Genomic DNA, 19,477 nt, shown 5'->3' with positions numbered 1-19,477 from the left:
AAGCATATGTGGTGTCTTTTCCCGATTTTAAAGACTACATTACAGTGAAGTGAGATACTGTAATTTTCTGAACTTATCAGACTGTTGTAGCTGTTCTATTATTTGTCTTTACCCATTATATTCACATTTATCAAAAATCTCATTGTGTTAATATTTTGTGAAAGCACCAATGATGATCCCTACAATATTGTCATAATATCAATATTGAGGTATTTAGTCAAAAGTATTGTGATCCTTGATTTTGTCTCACCCAGCCCTAATGGTGTTATAGTGCTGGTTATTTTAGAGAAAACATGTATATCGAGATATATATTGTATATTGCAGAACAACCTAAAAATATTGATGTATTATTCACAAGCCATATCACTCACATCTACATCAAAATTGTAGAGTCTTTACGGCATGGATATTCTCACTATTGCAACCACGAATACTTCTCTGTACCTCAAGAAGATAAAATGAGATGCTTAGGTTCTCAAATTAGTTTTCTCCTCCAGCTTATGTTAACAAGAGGCACTTATCTCAACACAATCAATGTGATATATTAAACATGCCTCCTTGCGCTAATGAAGTGGTTAATTCAACTAGGACACACTTTCATGATCAAATAATTCTTTGTCAACATATTTACTCACGCAAATGACTCTGATGTAGAATACTGGAGTAAGTAAGGTTTGGTAATCATTTAAAGCTAGTGGCTGAACTCACCTCCCTGTCCTCTGGAGCTCAGGCCCTGCATGATGGTCGTCCTCATTTTCCAGCTCTCCTGCTGGAGACGCTGTGCCATTAGGCTGGGACGGTCTCTTCCTCTTTATCTGCAGGTCAAAGGACATTATAATACAATATAGTTGCATGAATTTTAATTCTTTTGCTGCCATGATGCTTTAAATCCATAAGGGGGCACTCTCAGTGTGATTATAGTGGTATACAGAAATACACGTACAGAAAAGTCATTGAAATTAATAAGAACCTACAGTTTGTGAGACCAGGCTTTTATAAAGTATGCAAGGTCTAGTAAGTGTGCTGGTGCTTGGTTGTTGTATAGCTGGGTAATGATCTCTGCACTAACACCTCCCAGGCAGATTTCTGTATGTTTGTTTACAGAGCAATTTAAGTGTTTTTCATATGTCAAACCACAATATGGATTACGTTAAGAACAACACACCTTAGAATGCATTATTCATCAAGTACACATTAGACAGAATTACTAACCTGAGATGGGACATTCTTCGGGGGCTCAATCCGGATTGTGGGGTCCCATTCTCCAGGAGGCAGAACAGTAACTTGATCAAGAAACTCATCTATCCCCGAGAGGAGATCTGTTCGGTCTTTGGCCTTATATGCCACGTCATGGAAAATCTACATGATGAATATTATTAAGAGTTAATAAATGTGTTGGAAATCAGTTCAATTGTTCACAGAGAGGCCAAAATTTCACCTCATCTTCACGGAGAGGGCAATTTACTATATCGACATTGACCAACCCTCCATGCATTTTAAATCCAAAAATAATCCAAACTGAACCAGATAATTTTTGATACAGTTTTAGGAAATGCCAAAGCTGTTTTTCCCTCACCTCATCTGTCATTAGTGTGGCCATAGATCTGCCAATCTCATGGTACTGAGGCCCTTTGCCATGAGGACCCAAAAGGAGGAAAAGAAACCTTTGAAGAAGACAAATACATGAAATATACAATGAATAACATTTACTTCAAAAGTAATCACAGCAAAACAAAGAATATACACCAAAAGACCCACTGTGGAGTTTTCTTTCGATAAACATTCATTGTTTCTGACGAAAATACATTGTCTGTATCCTTAAGGTCTAATAAACATGTTGAAGCCATGTCCTCTCATAAAACTTTGGCAAAGCTAAATTGCAAAATGTTTCTATACCTACATTGTTCCTATTCATGTTTACAAGCTAGCAGTCTTCCTCCCTGCCTTTAATGAAACATTTTAATGTTTATTGGTGTATTACTGCCATTGTTGATTTGAGCGAAAATGCAAGAATGTGTGCAGCATGCTCAGGCCAAATTAAAAAAATATTTTTTGTGTATAGTAGGGAAAAACTGTTTAAAAAATAATAGAAAATCAAAATAGGTTTTTGTTGTTTTATTCACATCATCTCATTTTCTGATGTGCAACAAGCATTAGGACTTCAGAGGACTACTTGTGTGGCTAGAGACTCTTATTACTTAATACAACTCTAATTCCAACAACATTTGGACATTGTGTAAATAAAAACAGAATGCAGTGGTTTTCAAATAATTTTTAACTTCAAAAGCCAGCATCAGTCATGGATTGATGGTTTGGGGGTGTGTTAGTGCCCATAGCATGGCCAAATGTCACATCTATGAAGGCCCCATTAATGCTGCAAGGTACACAGGGGTTTTGGAGCAAGACATGCTGCCATCCAGACGATGTTCTTTTCAGAGACTCCCTGCTTATTTCAGCAAAATAGATACCATTGAAACCATTGAAAATGTGAATGTGCATGTGCACACTGTGCATTATGAAGTGCTAAATACAACAACCGAGACCCCGGACTGCTGAGCACCTGAAGGCATTGATCAAGCGAGAATGACAAAGAATTTCTTGTCCAAAACTACAATAATTAGTGTCCTCAGTTCTCAAATGCTTACTGAGTGTCGTTAAAAGAAAAGGTGAGTTAACACAGTGTTAAACATGCATCAAATTCTGAATTAATGTATATTTGCAATTTAAAATAAAGTTAAACAATTCCAACAATAAAATATCTTGTCTTTGCACTGTATTCAACTGAATATAGGTATAGGTCATACATGGGGTCAGTCATGAAAAACAGGGTCATTGACACACAACCACAGTCCTATGTACAGTAAATCTTCAGTTTATATTATGTGAATAGAGCTTTTATAAATGCCTTTGTCAGTGATATTGCTGCCAGAATATAATAACTTCAGATTGGCAACATTTGCCAAATACCATGATAACTGATTCTCAATTATTGTACCTCGTGGGCACAGGAACCTCTGTGAGGCCTGTGATAAGGACTGCAGGGGATAGTCGTACAAAGGCAATAATGGGCTTCTCCAGGAAATCCACTTCTCCCACCAGTACATTGGAGGCCTCAGCACCTGGAGGAATCTTTTTCATGAAATTCATGTCCACCTGAAACCAAAGGAAACAATGAAAGTGAATAATCGGATATACAGACAAATACTAATTATAAATGCATGGAAAACAGACAGAAAGAAGAGAAAGGCGCAAGAAACAATGAAGGACTAGTTTACTGGGACACGCAGGCAAACAGAGATGAAGAAATAAGTTGTGCGTAAGAGATGGCAGCATGTCGTCTGGATGCTACGATAACAAATGAAAGACAATACCTACGTAATCATCTACAAGGTACTGAGCAAAGATTGTCCATTGCTGTGAAGAATTTCTTCATCATGTTCCTGAATAAATATATGTACAATTCTAAATACAGCTCTGAGCAACAGTTACTTCAACCCTGTGGAAAAGACTGTGCCTTCATTCCTCTTTTGTATCCTATGACTCATATAAACACTGCACCTTAGTTTTTGGCAGCCGTAATGGATGGTTTTATAATGATAACTACTTATGGCCACCTGCCATTTTTTTAAATGGATGTGGAACTACAAAATGGTAGGATGAATGGAGGCTGTGCGAGGGAGGAATTCTCAAAACTAAACAGTTACATAACAACAGTATGTAAGACTTTTAGTTTGACGATCCAATTCCTTGTTCTTTACAGGTGGAACAATGACTGAAGGTGCCTCTTACTCTTACAACCCAGATGAAAAGGGCTGATGGGTAAATGTGATGGTAGCTGTCATACAGGCGGCTGTCAACACAGACCACTGAAATGTCTGTGGAAAGACACTGATGGACTCATGGGCCCCTCTTCCACCATGATGGACTGTTTCTGTGCTCAGTACTGTAGTGAGGTTACCTTGCTGAAGTCGACACTGCTGCTTTCTCTACTGACCCCTACTTTGGATGGCCTCCTCTCCACTGCCTTGTTGCCATCCAGGTTGTTTGGGACAGAGTTTGGAGACACCAGTGGTCCTGGGAGGGACAGGAGAGGCGAATCAGTGATGGACACCATCTTGGTACTTTGGGAAACAAAGACTCGTCCAGAAGAGCAGTGAAATGCCATTTGCAACATAATTTTTAAATGTCATTTGCCTGTTATTTTCTCTCTCTAATCAGATTTTAATTTTGAAGAACTGGAGGAAAAAATTTCATGGTATTTTCATCTGTGACACAACACTATTTAGTGGCATGGGTTCATCAAACAGGAGGCAATTTCACAGGTGCTTTCCTCATTTTTGATCACAGGTGAGCTCTTGATAAACAATTCTGAAGTCACACTTGTGCCCACACAGGTCTAAAACGACTAAAACAGAATAGACAGACCGTCAAGCTAAGAATATACCAAGTAGTTAAAATGTTCAACTGTCAAATTTGCTGTTTAATATTTCAAATTTGGCTGCGAGTAAAAGGATTTCTTCCATCACGACCACTACTTTCTAGACGTGATTCGGTGCAGAACTGCAACACTGTGATGTATCTCAACAGGGGGGACAATATAATTCACAAAGCCCTGCTGCTGGTTGCTGCCAGTCTGCTGAGCTCATTACACTGGTGCTTAAAGTCATTCCTACTTAACTTGAATTCATGTCAGCTCTGAGCTAAAGGTGAATGGATGTGTTTGATATGCCTGACAGTTCAGCTTCCTCAGACTTCAGCACATTCAAGCGTTTAAGCGCTGGTATTTCTGTGCATAATTAGCTGCACACTTCAACAGTTCTTACTTGATTTTGAGCCATACCAGATACAGGAAACGCTAGCACTTGAGGTGATATGAGAGTGGGAGATGAAATGAGGGAGGAATGTATTTCAATCAAAGGATAGCATTTCACATACTATCCTCTGAAATTCAGAAGTAACACTTCTTTTACCAGGTGTTCCCTCTTTCCTCATCCACATCAACACATTTCTCATTTCTCCATCAGGAAGTAATCGAGCCAACCAAGATCAAACAAAACACATTTATAAAGGCTTTAGCAATAAGCTTCATTCTCACCTATGATTAATCCAGAGTCAAAATTAAATGAACCATTTTTATCAGCATGTGGTTTGGCCACTGATCCATACCCTTGAACAGTACCCTGGAGTAACCCCAGTGGATGCTGGGTAGCTGTGACTGCTGAACAGGAGCATGATTGCTCACATACCCGACAAAGCCTCTTGGAATAAGGGAGGGATTAGCTTAGGTTGTGTCCGCCAACACACTTCATTCAGGAAGGCTAAGCCCTGGAATGCTCCCCCATACTAGCCTTTTAAACCGTGGCGTCACAGCGCTACCTCATTCATATGCTAAAGAGAAACATAATAACTGATATTACATTGATTTTCTGACTCTTATGTGGGCCTGTTAGCACTGGGATTTCTCTGATCAAAAGATGAAAAGAAAGTGATTGATTCATACTTAATGTAGTGTATGAAACTCGGTCTAGTGCCAGTAACCTATAGGTCTGTCTACAATTTACATTACACTGTACAAAGACTCAGAGACGACAAGAAGCCATATATAGATGAAGGAATTATATAATAATGGCACCACAGGTTATCTTAAGTCTAGATATGACCAATTTAAGTTTCATAAAACTGACCAAAGTGGTCAAGTTGACATGAAATGATAAGGAGCCAAGCTTGAAGTGGCTATCTCAAAGACTTTCATTTAAATTAATGTCTGTTAAGTCACCATCTGTTGCCAAATGAACCAGATGAACGCAAAAGTAATTGAGCCTATAGCCCACTGATGACAGTATTGCAGTATTACGAGTTGGGTGTCTGTGGCAACGTTCCCCCTAAATAATGCTGCATTAAGTTCTTCATTCATTCAGTCACTCATTGACCAACCACTTATCTTACTGTTAATAAAATCTCTCTCTAAAAAAAAAAAAAAATCTAAATATGAATACAGAATGCTGAATCGCCATCAGAGCATTCCTAAGGCTACAGCTTCACGTTAAAAGCATTTAACTGAGGAAACACAGGTTGACTATTATTATGAAGGAATCAAAGGAAATGCAATGTGTTTGTTAGTGACCTTATCTTTACTACTATCACTCATCATAAATGTGTCAACAAAACAAGATGGTTATTTTCTGCATTTGTTGACAGCAGGTCAGTTTGAAATATTGCAGGGAGTAATGAAACAAGAAGGAGCAGCCACAGTGAGCGGTTCGATGAACAGCTGAAGGCGGGCAGGCTGCACATCTCAGTGAGTTAACCTACTCCTTTCACTGTGCCCTGCTGTTCGCAGACTCATGACGTGTGCACTATTAAATAAGATCATGGTTGTTCACAGTATATGGGAAAAGGCTTACTGCTGCCAGACGTCTTTATCAGAGTGACAATAGTTTGTTTTCCTTCACCCATAATTCAGTGACCTGCAGTATTAAATCAAATTTGCTGTTACAAACAGTACTTTGATGTTTCTGGACTGAAATCGTCAAGATTGCCATTTTAAGATTTGAAAAGGTCTCATGTCAGGTTTAGAATAACATGGACCAAGTGCATCACTTGCATCACTGCAAGCCCTGTGTACAGGTATTTCACCCATGACCTCATGTTCAATCACTCCATGGCATATATATGTATAAATAGCTTGTGGTCAACTCATTACCACTACAATCTAAAAAACTGCAGGAACATCTATATCAGTGCATCATTGGCTATAATTATTTCATTACTAACCTGTAAGCCAGGCTATTATTGGCATTCAGACAAATTACTCTAAATGACACATTTAGGGCATTTCCTGTCTAACACCATTTCTCTGTTCAAGACACAGTTAGACGGTTAGCTATTTTAAGTCAAAGCTGCACAACAGTGCAGTGTTTTTTTACAACCTGCAGTGAGTGTTACTAAACTGTAATGATGAAGGCTTGAAACCTCCCTCTGAATAATAACCCACACCCTGATGTCAAGACGCTTGCTACTTGGGAAAATACTGTATATTTTCCTAGAAGGGGGTACAATTACAGAAGCTTGTGAGCTATAATAAGACCACCCCAACCTTCAAGATTCCCCCACCAAGTGATCGCCCGTTCTAATGACCCATACTTTGAAATGGAGCCAGTCCCAGAGTAAGACAAACACAGACACACTCATACGCACACAGAGTCTAATAATAAACTGACAAGGCTTGGTTTGGACCAATGAAAAGTCATTGTAGGTGCCAATATGATGGTACATACAGTACTGAATCACCCACCTTGGTCTCAGGCTTATATTTAGCCATCCGGCCAGCACACACTACCCTCACTCTATCGGGTAAAAGAATGTTTATACTTAGGAATTGATGAGGAGGAAGAGCATGGGTGCCAAATGATGCAATGGGAAAACCACAAGTTGCATGACATTAATATCTGCATTGACTGCATGGGATAGCGTTAGGGTCATCCGGGGATAAAACACAGCTGAAAAGAATTTAGGATTTATTTTGTCAGTTTCTACATCATATGATAACACAAACACAAGGACTTAACAGCCAAGGATGTGCAACATCTGTGTCAGAGACCAAGGCATTTTTTTTCATTGATAAGTATCAGTGATTAAAAGCCTAATCCATTCACAATATTTTGTTGTAATAAAGTGGGCTCAGAATATGCAACCTATCAAAAAAGGCCTGAATGCACTCTGCTTGAGCAGAAGGAACCTTTTCTGCAATGTTGTGACTAAGTGAACATCAGAGCATCCCGAAAAATAAACAGCAGCCAGCAATACATCACTGTAAAAATCATTCATTTTAGGTCATATCACCCACCACTACCTCAAAGTGCATTTGAATGTTAAAGATGCTCTGCAAATAGCTTCTTGTCATAACACTTTTCTATTGGCAGTCCTGTCTACTGACATTATACAACACTATAAGATACTACTTTAAATTTAGCAGAGTAATAAGACATATGAAGCTGTTAAACCTATGTGGATTAACTGAATTAAATGTTGGTATCCTTGAGGTAAAATTCACACTTTGCAACTGTATATTGTACCTGCATTGTTAATATAATAGTATTAGCAGATACCGAAGATTAAGTAACTCAGACTGTGATGAGTGGCAAAAAGTAAAATAAAATTGATTGGGATATCCCTACTAACAGATAGGGTAGAAATCTGAACGTGGCAATAACACATTACAGGACACATGATGCAGAATGAGAGAGAGACAGACCAGAACATTTTGGAAGGCATCCATGCAGCCATAATGAAGGAGGTGTGAAGGGGAAAGGGCCAAGCAAGGCATAGACGCTGGGGAGTGACTTGAAAATGTGTAAAGAGAGAGAGAAGAAGAGTTTGAATGGCAAAAAGAAGTGTAGAAATTTGAGTGTAGCAAGAAGCCGAGATGTTAGAAAAGAATGCATTAGTGGAATAGACAGAAGAGAGCAGTGTAAAAAACGTTGAGTATAAACACAGTGGAAAAGCGCCTTAGCGAGTGAGCCTTGCTGTGGGTTATTGATGAGATGGCCGCAGGGTTGGGGGGCTGGAAGTTAACGGGGAGCAGAGCTTTCATGCTAGTGCTAGTGTTCTCTGTTCAAGCCGTGACTCACACTGGCAGGCTACACAGATATTTGCCTTCTAAGGGCAGCAGCTCGAGTCCCTGGGATGCCGAAGATGCTCGCCGACTGAGCTGTGGTGATGCCTCCTCTTCTTCTGTAGAGTTTGGTGGATCGTCATCCTCAGGAGGTGAAACCACCACCTCAGGGATGCCTTGAGGGCCAAGGCCTACACCATGGGTGCGTGGTGGGCTCTGGGAGGAGCACCTGAGGGAAGCACGGGCATTTTGAGGGGTAGAGAGGGGTGAGGGGCCTGGGGAGGATCCACTGTTGGAGGAAGAAGAGGGCAGGAGATGGTTGAGCAGGACGGAGACTCTGGACTCTCGTCTCTGGGAGAGGTTGGAGACAGAGGATGCTGCCCCTGGCTTGTGGAGAGAGAGACGTGAAGAGGACAGGCCCTCTCCTAACAGAAGAGACAAAGGCAAAAAGGGGAGAGGAGAAGGGAGAGACAAAAGGAGGGAAAGGAGACGGAGGAGGAAAAGGAGTAAGAGATGGAGCAGAGAGGAAAAACATATGAAGTAGGAGTACATCACAGAGATGGTATCAGGAGGAGATGCAGCCAGAAGGGGTGGGCAGCAAGAGCGTGGCATAGGTGTCATTAGAGAGATTCGTGCTTGCATAAACGTGAGCGAAAAGCTTGGTTGTGTGCAGAAGAGAATGATTCAGTGAGGCATGTAGGAGGGTCCACAAGGGCCAAACAGTTTGTCTCATTCAACACCAAACAAACCAATCACACGACAGGACTGAAGGAAGGCAAAACTCTGACTTCAGAGAGGCATGCATGCAGGAGAGGATGAGTTAGTTCGATGTAAACTGTAAGCATACATGTGCTCTACCACAACAGACCAGTCAGAAATTCTACATTTTCAGACTTCAACTATTACCAACTATAATCAGCTACCATCAAGAGGATATATATACTTCTGACCTTTCACATTTGCTTTTGGTGTAATGATATGAAAATGCAAGCCCAACAAGAACCACAAGCACAGAGGTGGATCATTTTTCTCATTCCTAAAACCTGAAGATCTTAAAATGCACACCATACATCAACTCCACTGTGGACATGCCCAGTCAAAAAAACCACACACATTGCTGACTCCAGTTGCACGTTAAGCAATATTTCCAGTGTCACCCTATGGAGTGAAAACAATCATTAATTCAAACCCCAAGCCAGGCCAGCCATACAGGTTAGCACAGTCATTAGCACCCAGATTTCTCTTTCACTAAGGGGACTGACTGCTTCAGTACAGATCATTCTCTATAGATTTTACTCACTTTTTACCATCCACCTTCTACGCTGGCATTGAGGGATTTGAACAGTGGATTTTTAGGAACAGCTCCCCAGTGGTGGTGGAAAATATGGAGGAAAAAGAAATGCGAGTGCGCAGGATCTCACCGTTTCTTTCAAGCAAGAGTGGGTCAGAATGTTTCTTGCCTATGTCAGCAATGGAGCGCACCAGAGGGATGCGATTGCTGAGCTTTCTCTCATTCTGGTGGTGGTGTTTCTTCAGCATGGCCTCTCGCACCTTGGCTCGCAAATCCTCCTTTAGCTGGCCTGATGCAACCATGCTGTCTATCACCATGTCTGAGTGCAAAGTACAAAGGCAGGAAGGGAGATGTAAACACAGTAAGAAAAAACTAATTATGTATGGGTCACTGAAAGTCATCTAACAAGAAGAATATTCAGTTAATCTATCTCACACTTTTCACCAGAACACTACATGGTAAATGCAATAAAAAAGTATGACCATGTATTTTAAATGAGTACAGCAAAATTTACCTGCAATTTCCTCGATACTGTTGGCCCTCATATCCAGCATGACTGTTCCATTAAGTATGCAGCTACGCAGTTCAAATAAACTGTGTAGTGACAACGTAGCCACATAGGGCTTACTCCACCTCTCCCCACCGTCCTCCACATCCTCTTCAAACTTCAGCCATCTGTAGATAAACATCAAGAGCAAACATACACACAAAAAGCTTACTTGAATCAATAGTGACAAATAAAAAAAAGAAATAAACATGAATTGCATTATAGTTCAGTGACATGTTGTTCCTGCTTATATTACCAGGTTGCATTTTTCCTTGGACAAATTCAAATCTCACTTTTTAGAGTGCATACTGAGGCACTGCAAACTGGGTGACTCATACTCCAAATCTGTCCTTTAACTGAACACAAGCTTTATCCGTGAGGGAACAATCTGAAATGCAAGCCAAGTTAAGTCACCATAACACTTTCTGCAGATTCTGAGAGCTACACTAAACACAGCTACAAACCAAAATTCATAGTGACTGAGATTATTCTCTCCCAAAACAGTAACTAAGTAGAGCACTTACATCGAAGGAAAGTAAAAGAATTACAATCAAAAACTGCCAAAATGGACTCTCGCCATATTCATAGTATTAGCCATTTTCAGAGTAATTTGCACACTTCCAGTTAATGCCTGATTATATAAATATATGATGCTACAAGGCTCACATAGATGCATTAAAGATCTTGAAAATCAGCATTTGCAGGAAAAGCCAACATATCTATGGAGTTCTATATACATGTCTTTCTATGCTATGGCAATGGCTAAGCATGTTGATACAGTAGCCATTACCTCCTTCAAACTTTGCTACTTTTCTCTTTTAATCTGTTATTGTTTTCTGCTTCATTGCTGAAACACGAATCACCAATGACAGAAATATACCTGGAGATATTAGGAAATGGAGAGTGGACCCTGAGAGGAGTGTAGGAGAGCAGGTAAAGGGAGTCATGACACGACTCCAAGCTAATGTCCTGTTAGGAAAATGAAATGGACTAAGGACTCAAGCTGCCCAAGGAACAGGAAATCAGAGACTGTTGTGCCACAGAGACCCCAACATCATGGATCAAGCTGTTGCACATGACGGGCAGAACATACTCCGAGCTGACAGGACACAACAAACATAACTCTGGAAGGACAAGCGGAGGAGGGCTCACAGGACTGTGCGTTTTTATATAGGTGATGCTTCGTGCTAAACAGTCAAAGTATCTTTCCCAGGTAAGCTTTTAATGTGAAGATGTCTGCAATATTATCTTAGCCATCTTGTTGCTGCTGTTCACATTCAACTTGATGCAAATTTGAAAAATACACGATGGAATAATTCCCTGGGTGTAAACATGTATATGATGGAAAATGGCTGTAGATATCATTTTATTTTATATTTTATCCTATTCCATTTTGAATTTAATTAATTATTTGTATGTTGTATTTTGCGTACAGCATTTGAGAACCACAATTCCAATTTTGTTGTACAATCCTGTGTTGTGCAATGACAAATAAATGACCTTGATTTCTTGTCTATATTGCTTTCACTTCATGTGGTTGTTATGCTGCTCGATCCTTAAGTTGTTTTCTGACCTGGCAGTCTCCTTCCATTCAGTGGCACTGCCGTCTCTGAAGGAGAGCTCATCCATCTCAGTGAAGAGGTCATGGGGGATGTGCTCGAGGTCATCGTCCTCTGTACCCAGGATGAACTGGACGCGCTGGGATGGTGTGTCTGCACAAGGAGAGGGTAAAGGCCAAAGTTACGATGTTCAAAATGACAGCAACAGTACAGTTCTCAAAGCATAACATGTTAGAAAAGTACCCTGTGGAGTTCTCAACTTCTAGTACCACTACGGATGAGTGCGCACAGGTGACATGATACACAGTCCTGCCAACACTTTCACACTACCACAGTGATCTACAGGTGGCTGTAATGTGCCAAGAAATGCAGCAATGTGCCAGCAAAGGCAGGGAAGAAAAGGACTGCAAGCTAGTAAACATGGGCAGGTTCCAGAATGTTCAAAAAGTCTGCTCTGAAAATGATTTTTGGAAATGTATTTATGTATACACACACACACACACACTTTTTTTTTTGTTTTTTTTTGTTTGTTAGACCACAAGGATACACACAAAGCATTTTGGTGAGTAAGGCTGAATGTAAACATACATTTTGTTTATTTACAAGGAAACTCAGCAGGGTACCTTGAAGTGGATGTATTAAACCAAAACAGATTTTCTCCAGAGTTTACCCTGTGGTACCATCGTCTTCTAAGTTCAGCTATAGAGGATGGTGGGTAAAAATGTCTTGTAGATACAGAGATTAAATCAGAGCATAATAACAGGAAATGGTAGTAGGATGAAACAGAAATTTTTGATATCCATTTGAAGTGTGTGTGTGTGTGTGTGTGTGTGTGTGTGTGTGTGTGTGTGTGTGTGTGTGTGTGTGTGTGTGTGTGTGTGTGTGTGTGTGCGTGTGTGGCTTGCTAGTACAACTGCACTAATGCTTTCTGAAGCTGGGAAGAATACTTGATCAGGTAAGGTACAGTATGACGAGTATGCTGTTGTAACTGTTTTTCATGGTGCTACATAAGAAGAAATATATCTGCACACTTGATGCTGAAACATCTTGAAAAGAAATGTGCAAGAGAGAATAATGAAAACTTAAATGCTTTCCAGCAATTTTCTTTTCATGTCTGATTGAATTACAGGGCAGATATCAGGACATCTGGAACTAGAGAGAAAACGGAAATAGATATGGACTGAACACCACAGGGAGGCAGAAATGGAATGACTGGAAGCAAGAAAAGGGAGTTATTTTCTGCTAACACATGGCTACACCGTGTGTTGGTCTGGTGTGTATTGTATACATCTGAGTACACTTCATATTCATGTTGCTGCTGCTTACTGTTAATCCACACCTATATCAGAGCACAAAGATGGTTGACAAACATTTTTTTCTGGTTCATTAACTCATTTTACTGCTCCCTAAAGACCTTGAAGGATTTGTGATACTTATTTCTGGAGTAGAGAGCAAGAATCACGATGACAGATACATTTAACTTAGTTCATAGCTTTAACAAAACACTTAAAATGCACTGTAACAATAAAATACAAGTAAATTATATGAGATGTACTGATTTCCAGAAGTCCAACCTACCGATTCTGATTTTGGTCCATTCCAATTTTCTTTCTTTTTAAGAACTATAATTGTCAGAATACACAAACCGCCACAGGCACTTTATTGTCGGTGTGGCATTTGGGAACCACAATTATAATTTTGCTGCTCAACCCTGTGTTGTGCAATGATAAATAATGACCTTGATTCCTTGTCTGTATTTCTTTCACTTCATGTGGTTGTCATCATGCTGGACCATCTATTCTTCAGCTAGAACTGGAGGTGAGATTTTAACTGCCAGTCTGTGAACAGGCTAGCCAGCTAACATTAGCCTGAAGAGTTAGAAAATTTACCGATGTTTGGTAGCACCATCACCTGCTTAGCTGCTCTGTCTACAAAATTTGTGTCTGATCTCTCAATGCTGTTTGCTGTTGAATACTACTGTGACATTATCATTGTGTTGCTGTGAACATGACGTGAACCACAATGTTGAGCATGCATATAAATTTGAAAGGCACAGAACTGGATATCTGACGCTGACAAGCTGCTCACAGGTTGTGGCCAGTTGAGCTGAAAACTGGCTGATTTTGGTCAGCAGTCGATGGTATCCCCAATAAATAAGGTTTGGTATTCATTAATGAAAACATCAGAATTAGATTAATTGTGAAGCCCTTTTGGATATGTTGTATTCTTTGAACTACTGTGTATAGGATAGAAGACTACTCACTATTCTTCAACAAAAGGAATTATTTCATACCTGAACACTACTTGCTTTTCATCATTTATTAAAAAGGAGGATTTCTTTTTTTTTTTTTATTAACCTTACTGAGCATGAATATACAGTATAAAGTGGCCCAACACAGCAGCATGAGTCTAAGTAATCTTAATTCTCACCCAACTCAGCAGATAGAAGGGATGAATGTGTGTGTTTGCTTAAGTGGGATATGTGATGAAGTTTTTAGGCACCAGAAATAGGTCCAACTGTGTAGATAAGTAAAGTGTTTTTTCAACATTTCTGTCTTATAAATTGTGATACACTGTAGCCTCACTCAATAACTAACATGATAACAGCAACATGTTTTTGTTGTTGTTGACTTTAAGGGCTAGTTAAGGCATTATAAAGTTGAAAAAAACATTGTTTAGCAGCTTACGAGTCTTGCAGTTGAGGTGAGTTGAGGCGACTTCACACACAAACACACTCACACATCTCTTAAAATGTCAGAGCCTTCAATCAGTGTCAGAGGGTTGTTCCCAGTGGCCTTTAATGCCTTTAAGAGCTGAATGTTTTATTCAGAACTGTTTGAAAGGTGGAGACACACAGAGGGCTTAAGTAGAGTGGTGCTCCAACCTGGAAATGTGTGCATTGTTAAAGGAAGGTCTAATTCCACATCATACCATAATGTAACTGCTTTGCCAACCAAGATTGAACATGAAAAATAACATTTACGGATTTCTGAGTAAATTCAGCAATATATATGTTTAAATGAAGGTGTTGGGTGGTGCTGTGGCATTCTAATTGCATTCGATGACCACTGCACCAGAGGCCATTAAATCATATAACTATCTGTATAATTTCTACATCAGTTTAATTTACTGTGAAGTATAAGCCCAAGAAAAATCCTATCAGAAAATGAAAGTCAAATACAAAGTCTAAGCTAGGTCTGTACAATGTGAATTGCAAGGATTTCTGTTTATTGTCTGTGGTGAGTCCTGTGAGTGTATAAAAAAATACAGTGGAAGTGGAAAGAGTAGACATTAACTGCAAGGTGGAGAGTACTGTGTGGTAGAAAAACAGTTCAGAGAGAGATGTACAGAGAGACATAGAAAAAACTTTGGTATGGGGTTTGGTACTAAAGGATGAGTGTTTCCAACCGTAAGTGGGGGATTCCCGGCCATCTTCCTTCCCCTCCTCAGAGTCTCTCTCTTTCTTCTTTCGATGGTGTTTGTGTCCTCGGTGGCGATGCCTCCGTTTGCTCTCCCGTCCAAGAGGAACATGGACACCTACATATACTGCTCTGTGGCCTGGGAAAAAAAAGTCCAATTACAATTCAGACAAATTTCCTGTGCTCTGTCACAAACTGGAAATGGAAAATTTCCCCCCAGAAAAGGAACCAGGATAGTACTTTGTAACATAATATGACATAAATTTGAAAGAACAAAAAAGAGGAAAAAAATCAGTAACATCAGTGTTAGTATAAAAACTGTTATTAATGTTATTTGAGGTAAAGTTGTTGTTCTTGCTGCCATCGGGCCAGATTCTGATCCTGTTCATTCCACATAAATCCAATGAATCCAAATCCAAATCTCCTTAACTTCTACATTTTCTATCATTGTGGGCTCACATCATATGGCTTGTTCCCAGTCCAGACAAAAGGTTCAATATACAATATCTTCAACAGGTTCCATTTGTAAACATGATCAAATCTGAAGGACACATTTTAACAATTTTTTCCTGGAAAACGTATTACTTGGAGTCTCCCATCGATTTTTAGCCTGTTAGTCTGTTCAAGCTAGTAGACCAACTAAACAAGCACTACGTCAGATTCTTCCCAGAAGGACAACAATAATATAAATACAAATTTGAAATGCAATGGTTTAAAGTCAATTCCCAAATCCAAGAAATTTAATGAAAATATAGGCTGGATTGTTAAACTGACATTGCTACTACAAAGAGTTTTTAACTGACCGATATAAGTTAACAAGACAATCTGCAAGAAGATGGGCTATTTCTGTATAGTTGTTCTTAATGGCTGCTACCAGGTTTGATTCTCCTTAAAATTAAATTAATTGACCCTGTGCTTACATTTTCCCAAGCAAAGTCACAATGAGTACTACATAAGGCAGTTATAAAGAAGCAGAAGGAGCTTTTTCTTTAGATAATTTTATTTTTGACATTATATTTTGTGGTTATTGTGGCCTCCAAAATTAATAAAATATGAATGTTCCTTGTAGTGGGCTTTAAGCCTACAAGAACAGTATCACAGTCCCAGTCATTTACAACTGAAGTAAAATACAAACATTTGAGACAGAAGACAAAGAACTTCTTTCCATTTCGTCTGAGTGCTCTAGATAACCTACTTGAAGGAAACCAGAGTACAACATTTAACTTTTTCACCCCTGTTTCCCCTCCAATGTTTTATCCACTTCCCCTAGTTATTGTTACTGCCACACAGGAAACCTGTTCTGAGATGTAAACGCCCTATTTTCACCCTACATTCTCTGCCAATACTCATTTTTCACAGATGAGTCATCTCGTTTTGATTTGAGAGGGAACCCAGGAGAAATAAAATCAAGATGCAGCAGTCAGAGGCATAAGCAACATACACATGAGCAGATGGAGAGAAATGGAGATGGAGAAAGATGGAAAGAGGAAGAGAGTGAAAAGACGCACGAGATGAAAGAGGAAGGAGAGAAAAAACATGACAGCTTCGCTGGACAAAAAGCAGAGAGCTCATGTGTGTCACAAAGGGAGAGAATGAGATGTTACTGAATGGAGGATGGAGGACATGAAGTGTGATGGACCCATATAAAGAAAGAAGTAGTGAGCTTGAGGACAGAGGGAGAAATACCCAACACATGCATGCACCAAAACCAGTTTTTTACAGATAGAGTACAAGTACTTACATTTGGGTACTTGGCAATACGGAGTACTGATACAAGTACTTTATAGTGCCATTACAGTTCTTTAAATTACTTTACAAACATGTTTTACATTCATCAGATATCCCTCACTAGCACAGACTAGTCTGACAGGCATGAACTGGTGAGCTTCTTGGATGAGAGGCGAAACGTCTTCAACGACATATAAACAAGTCCAATTGCCTTCGATTTAATCTTTTCTTGAGCTCACTTTCTAAACGTAACAAATTCTTGTTTCTGTTTTAGGCTGCTAGTTTAACCATTGTTCCTTTACATAAACACTTTGGGGTTATTTGTATTAAGTTACTGTGCTAATTTTGTGTTCCTTCTTAAGCTGTGTAGTTTACTGTGTGCATTATATATTTCAGTAAGAATAATTACTTTACAACTTTGTTACATACATACAATGTTACTTACAATCATTACTTCAATGTCATGTACAGCACATTATTTTAATTTTACATTTAGATATGTAGTATTTACTGCTTCTTAATGTCCCTCTTGCCTCAGTCCAATTAGTTACCATCCACCATTGTTTAGGAGGGATTGGTATGAGTGTGGTGCTATTTGCAACAGCAGTGTTTACCCTGCTGTGACTTCGAAGGAATGAAAATAATTTAACATTTTTGTATTTTAAAAACAAGTTCATATTGCCTGTGGTTTTGAGTAAAGACTATCAAAAACACTTCAGAAATATACACGATTTCAAATTAAATGCTTTGACAATCAGTCAACTCAGATATTGGTAGAGCCAATATTTAGTGGCTAAAATATGTCAATACCTATGTAGACTGATACAGCTGGATGGGCCAATATCGACCAATAATGCACTGACCCTGATATTTATTTTGCGTCCTTATGTTTAACAGAAATCAAGCAAAATACTATAAAATCTGTCTGACTAGCAAGAGTTTCCACTTAATGTGTGCTGGTTTAGGAACCTACCCCTCCATTCCTTAAAAAATCACACAGTCACAGGAAACATCTTTCAGTCTGGGTGGCTTTAGACTTACTTTCCAAATCTTCCTTTTCATAGTTTGTGTGAGTGGTGAAGCTGGTCTTCCCATGGTCAACTATTGCCTCCTCATCTAGACCCTGAAAACAAACAGGATGGGAGAGGAAAAGATACAGTATGAACATTTTAATTCCAAGTTTCACCTTGATTATTTTACTGGTTTATAGAAATTTACACTGGACACTAAAAGCAGCTCCATCTTTAGCCTTAGTCTTAGGGAGAATCAGTGGACGAGAAATACAAGGAAAGAAAACACATAGCCTGTCTGCTCTGTGTGTTATTTTTATAGCATGCCAGTCAAACACTCAATAAGAAGTGTCATCACAATGTCAGAAATATTCAACACCATTTTCAGTACCACAGGGAAAACCTGACCTATGAATAATGGCAAAAATTTTTGATTTTTATTAAAGAGAAATACAACATGGCTGTAACAGGACAAAAAGAAGCACTGTTTTTTTCTTATTAGATCAGGCCATTAAAAGTAAATAAATGATCAAATTAATTAATCTTATAAATTGAGTGAAGTTAACAATGTCAATTCGCTCAAGAGAGAGCAATGAGGCACAGTTGGTAACAGTGTATCGATATTGCAGAAAATGAGTAGTGAAACCATTTAATGTAAATATTCAGAATCAATATGTATTGATGAAGCTATTTTTTGACAACACCACTGAAAATATATTTAAATTCAACTATAATCCAACTTTTCAGAACTCAAGAGGACTGTCATTGCAACATAATAGGCCATTACCTGTTGCAACAGGAATGGCTGACATAGGATCTGTTGCTGAGGCAGGCATGTAGTGAGTCAGTACATAGCAGAAGAATGTAAGGAACTGATAGGCAGAGAGACAGGCAGAGAAAAGGACCCTGACTTTATCAGACTGCTACAGCTTTGGCACTAAGCAGTAGCTTGGCAAAGATTGGCTTGGCTGTGATTAGACTGGTGGGAACACAGCATGAAGACCCTTCAATTTCCTCCTCCACTCCATATTTGTTAATCACCTGTAGTTTTGGTGAACAGGTGTGTAGGGACAGGACTCCTGTTTGTTTTTTCTTTGTATATTTTAGTCCATACCAAATAACTCCATTACTCTGGATTTAAGAGTGGGAGTAAAGCACACAAAGTGCTTTTGTTTTGCACATGGCCCACACCAATATTTCCACACTGCTTAAACATGGTAGTCATGAGAAACAGCTCAGATCATGAGATGGATGAAAGTACAATTAAGTGTGCTTCATGATTAGAATACTTCTGTCGTGGTTGACAGG

The 19,477-nt window shown here is 39.3% G+C and overlaps 1 protein-coding gene across 13 annotated transcripts in view; it reads right to left on the bottom strand.

Annotated features, from left to right (window-relative positions):
* LOC146313147 (sodium bicarbonate cotransporter 3-like) overlaps window positions 1–19,477 on the bottom strand; it is a 53,778-nt gene that overhangs the window by 17,662 nt on the left and 16,639 nt on the right. For 5 of the 13 annotated variants that reach the window (XR_014772012.1, XM_084738453.1, XM_084738447.1 and 2 more), the window contains exons 2-12: window positions 18,201–18,282; window positions 15,421–15,570; window positions 12,027–12,165; window positions 10,421–10,581; window positions 10,037–10,225; window positions 8,657–9,040; window positions 3,960–4,075; window positions 2,997–3,154; window positions 1,578–1,665; window positions 1,214–1,360; window positions 710–816 (exon numbers count right to left, since the gene is read on the bottom strand). Coding sequence is in view for 12 of the 13 variants with exons in the window: in XM_084738453.1 (XP_084594579.1) it covers window positions 710–816; window positions 1,214–1,360; window positions 1,578–1,665; window positions 2,997–3,154; window positions 3,960–4,075; window positions 8,657–9,040; window positions 10,037–10,225; window positions 10,421–10,581; window positions 12,027–12,165; window positions 15,421–15,570; window positions 18,201–18,282 (1,721 nt within the window). In the remaining variant the exon portion in view is untranslated. Of the gene's footprint in view, window positions 1–709; window positions 817–1,213; window positions 1,361–1,577; window positions 1,666–2,996; window positions 3,155–3,959; window positions 4,076–8,656; window positions 9,041–9,915; window positions 9,941–10,036; window positions 10,226–10,420; window positions 10,582–12,026; window positions 12,166–15,420; window positions 15,571–18,200; window positions 18,283–19,477 lie in introns of those variants that run through there. The other 8 variants (XM_084738459.1, XM_084738449.1, XM_084738451.1 and 5 more) reach the window with 7 other exon arrangements.

The sequence above is a fragment of the Lutjanus erythropterus genome, chromosome 16, assembly GCF_056507025.1.
Source record: "Lutjanus erythropterus isolate fLutEry1 chromosome 16, fLutEry1.hap2, whole genome shotgun sequence".
In the NCBI taxonomy this organism is placed as follows: domain Eukaryota; kingdom Metazoa; phylum Chordata; class Actinopteri; order Lutjaniformes; family Lutjanidae; genus Lutjanus; species Lutjanus erythropterus.
Note: the sequence above shows the minus strand (reverse complement) of the source record. Positions and strands in the feature narration are given on the sequence as shown.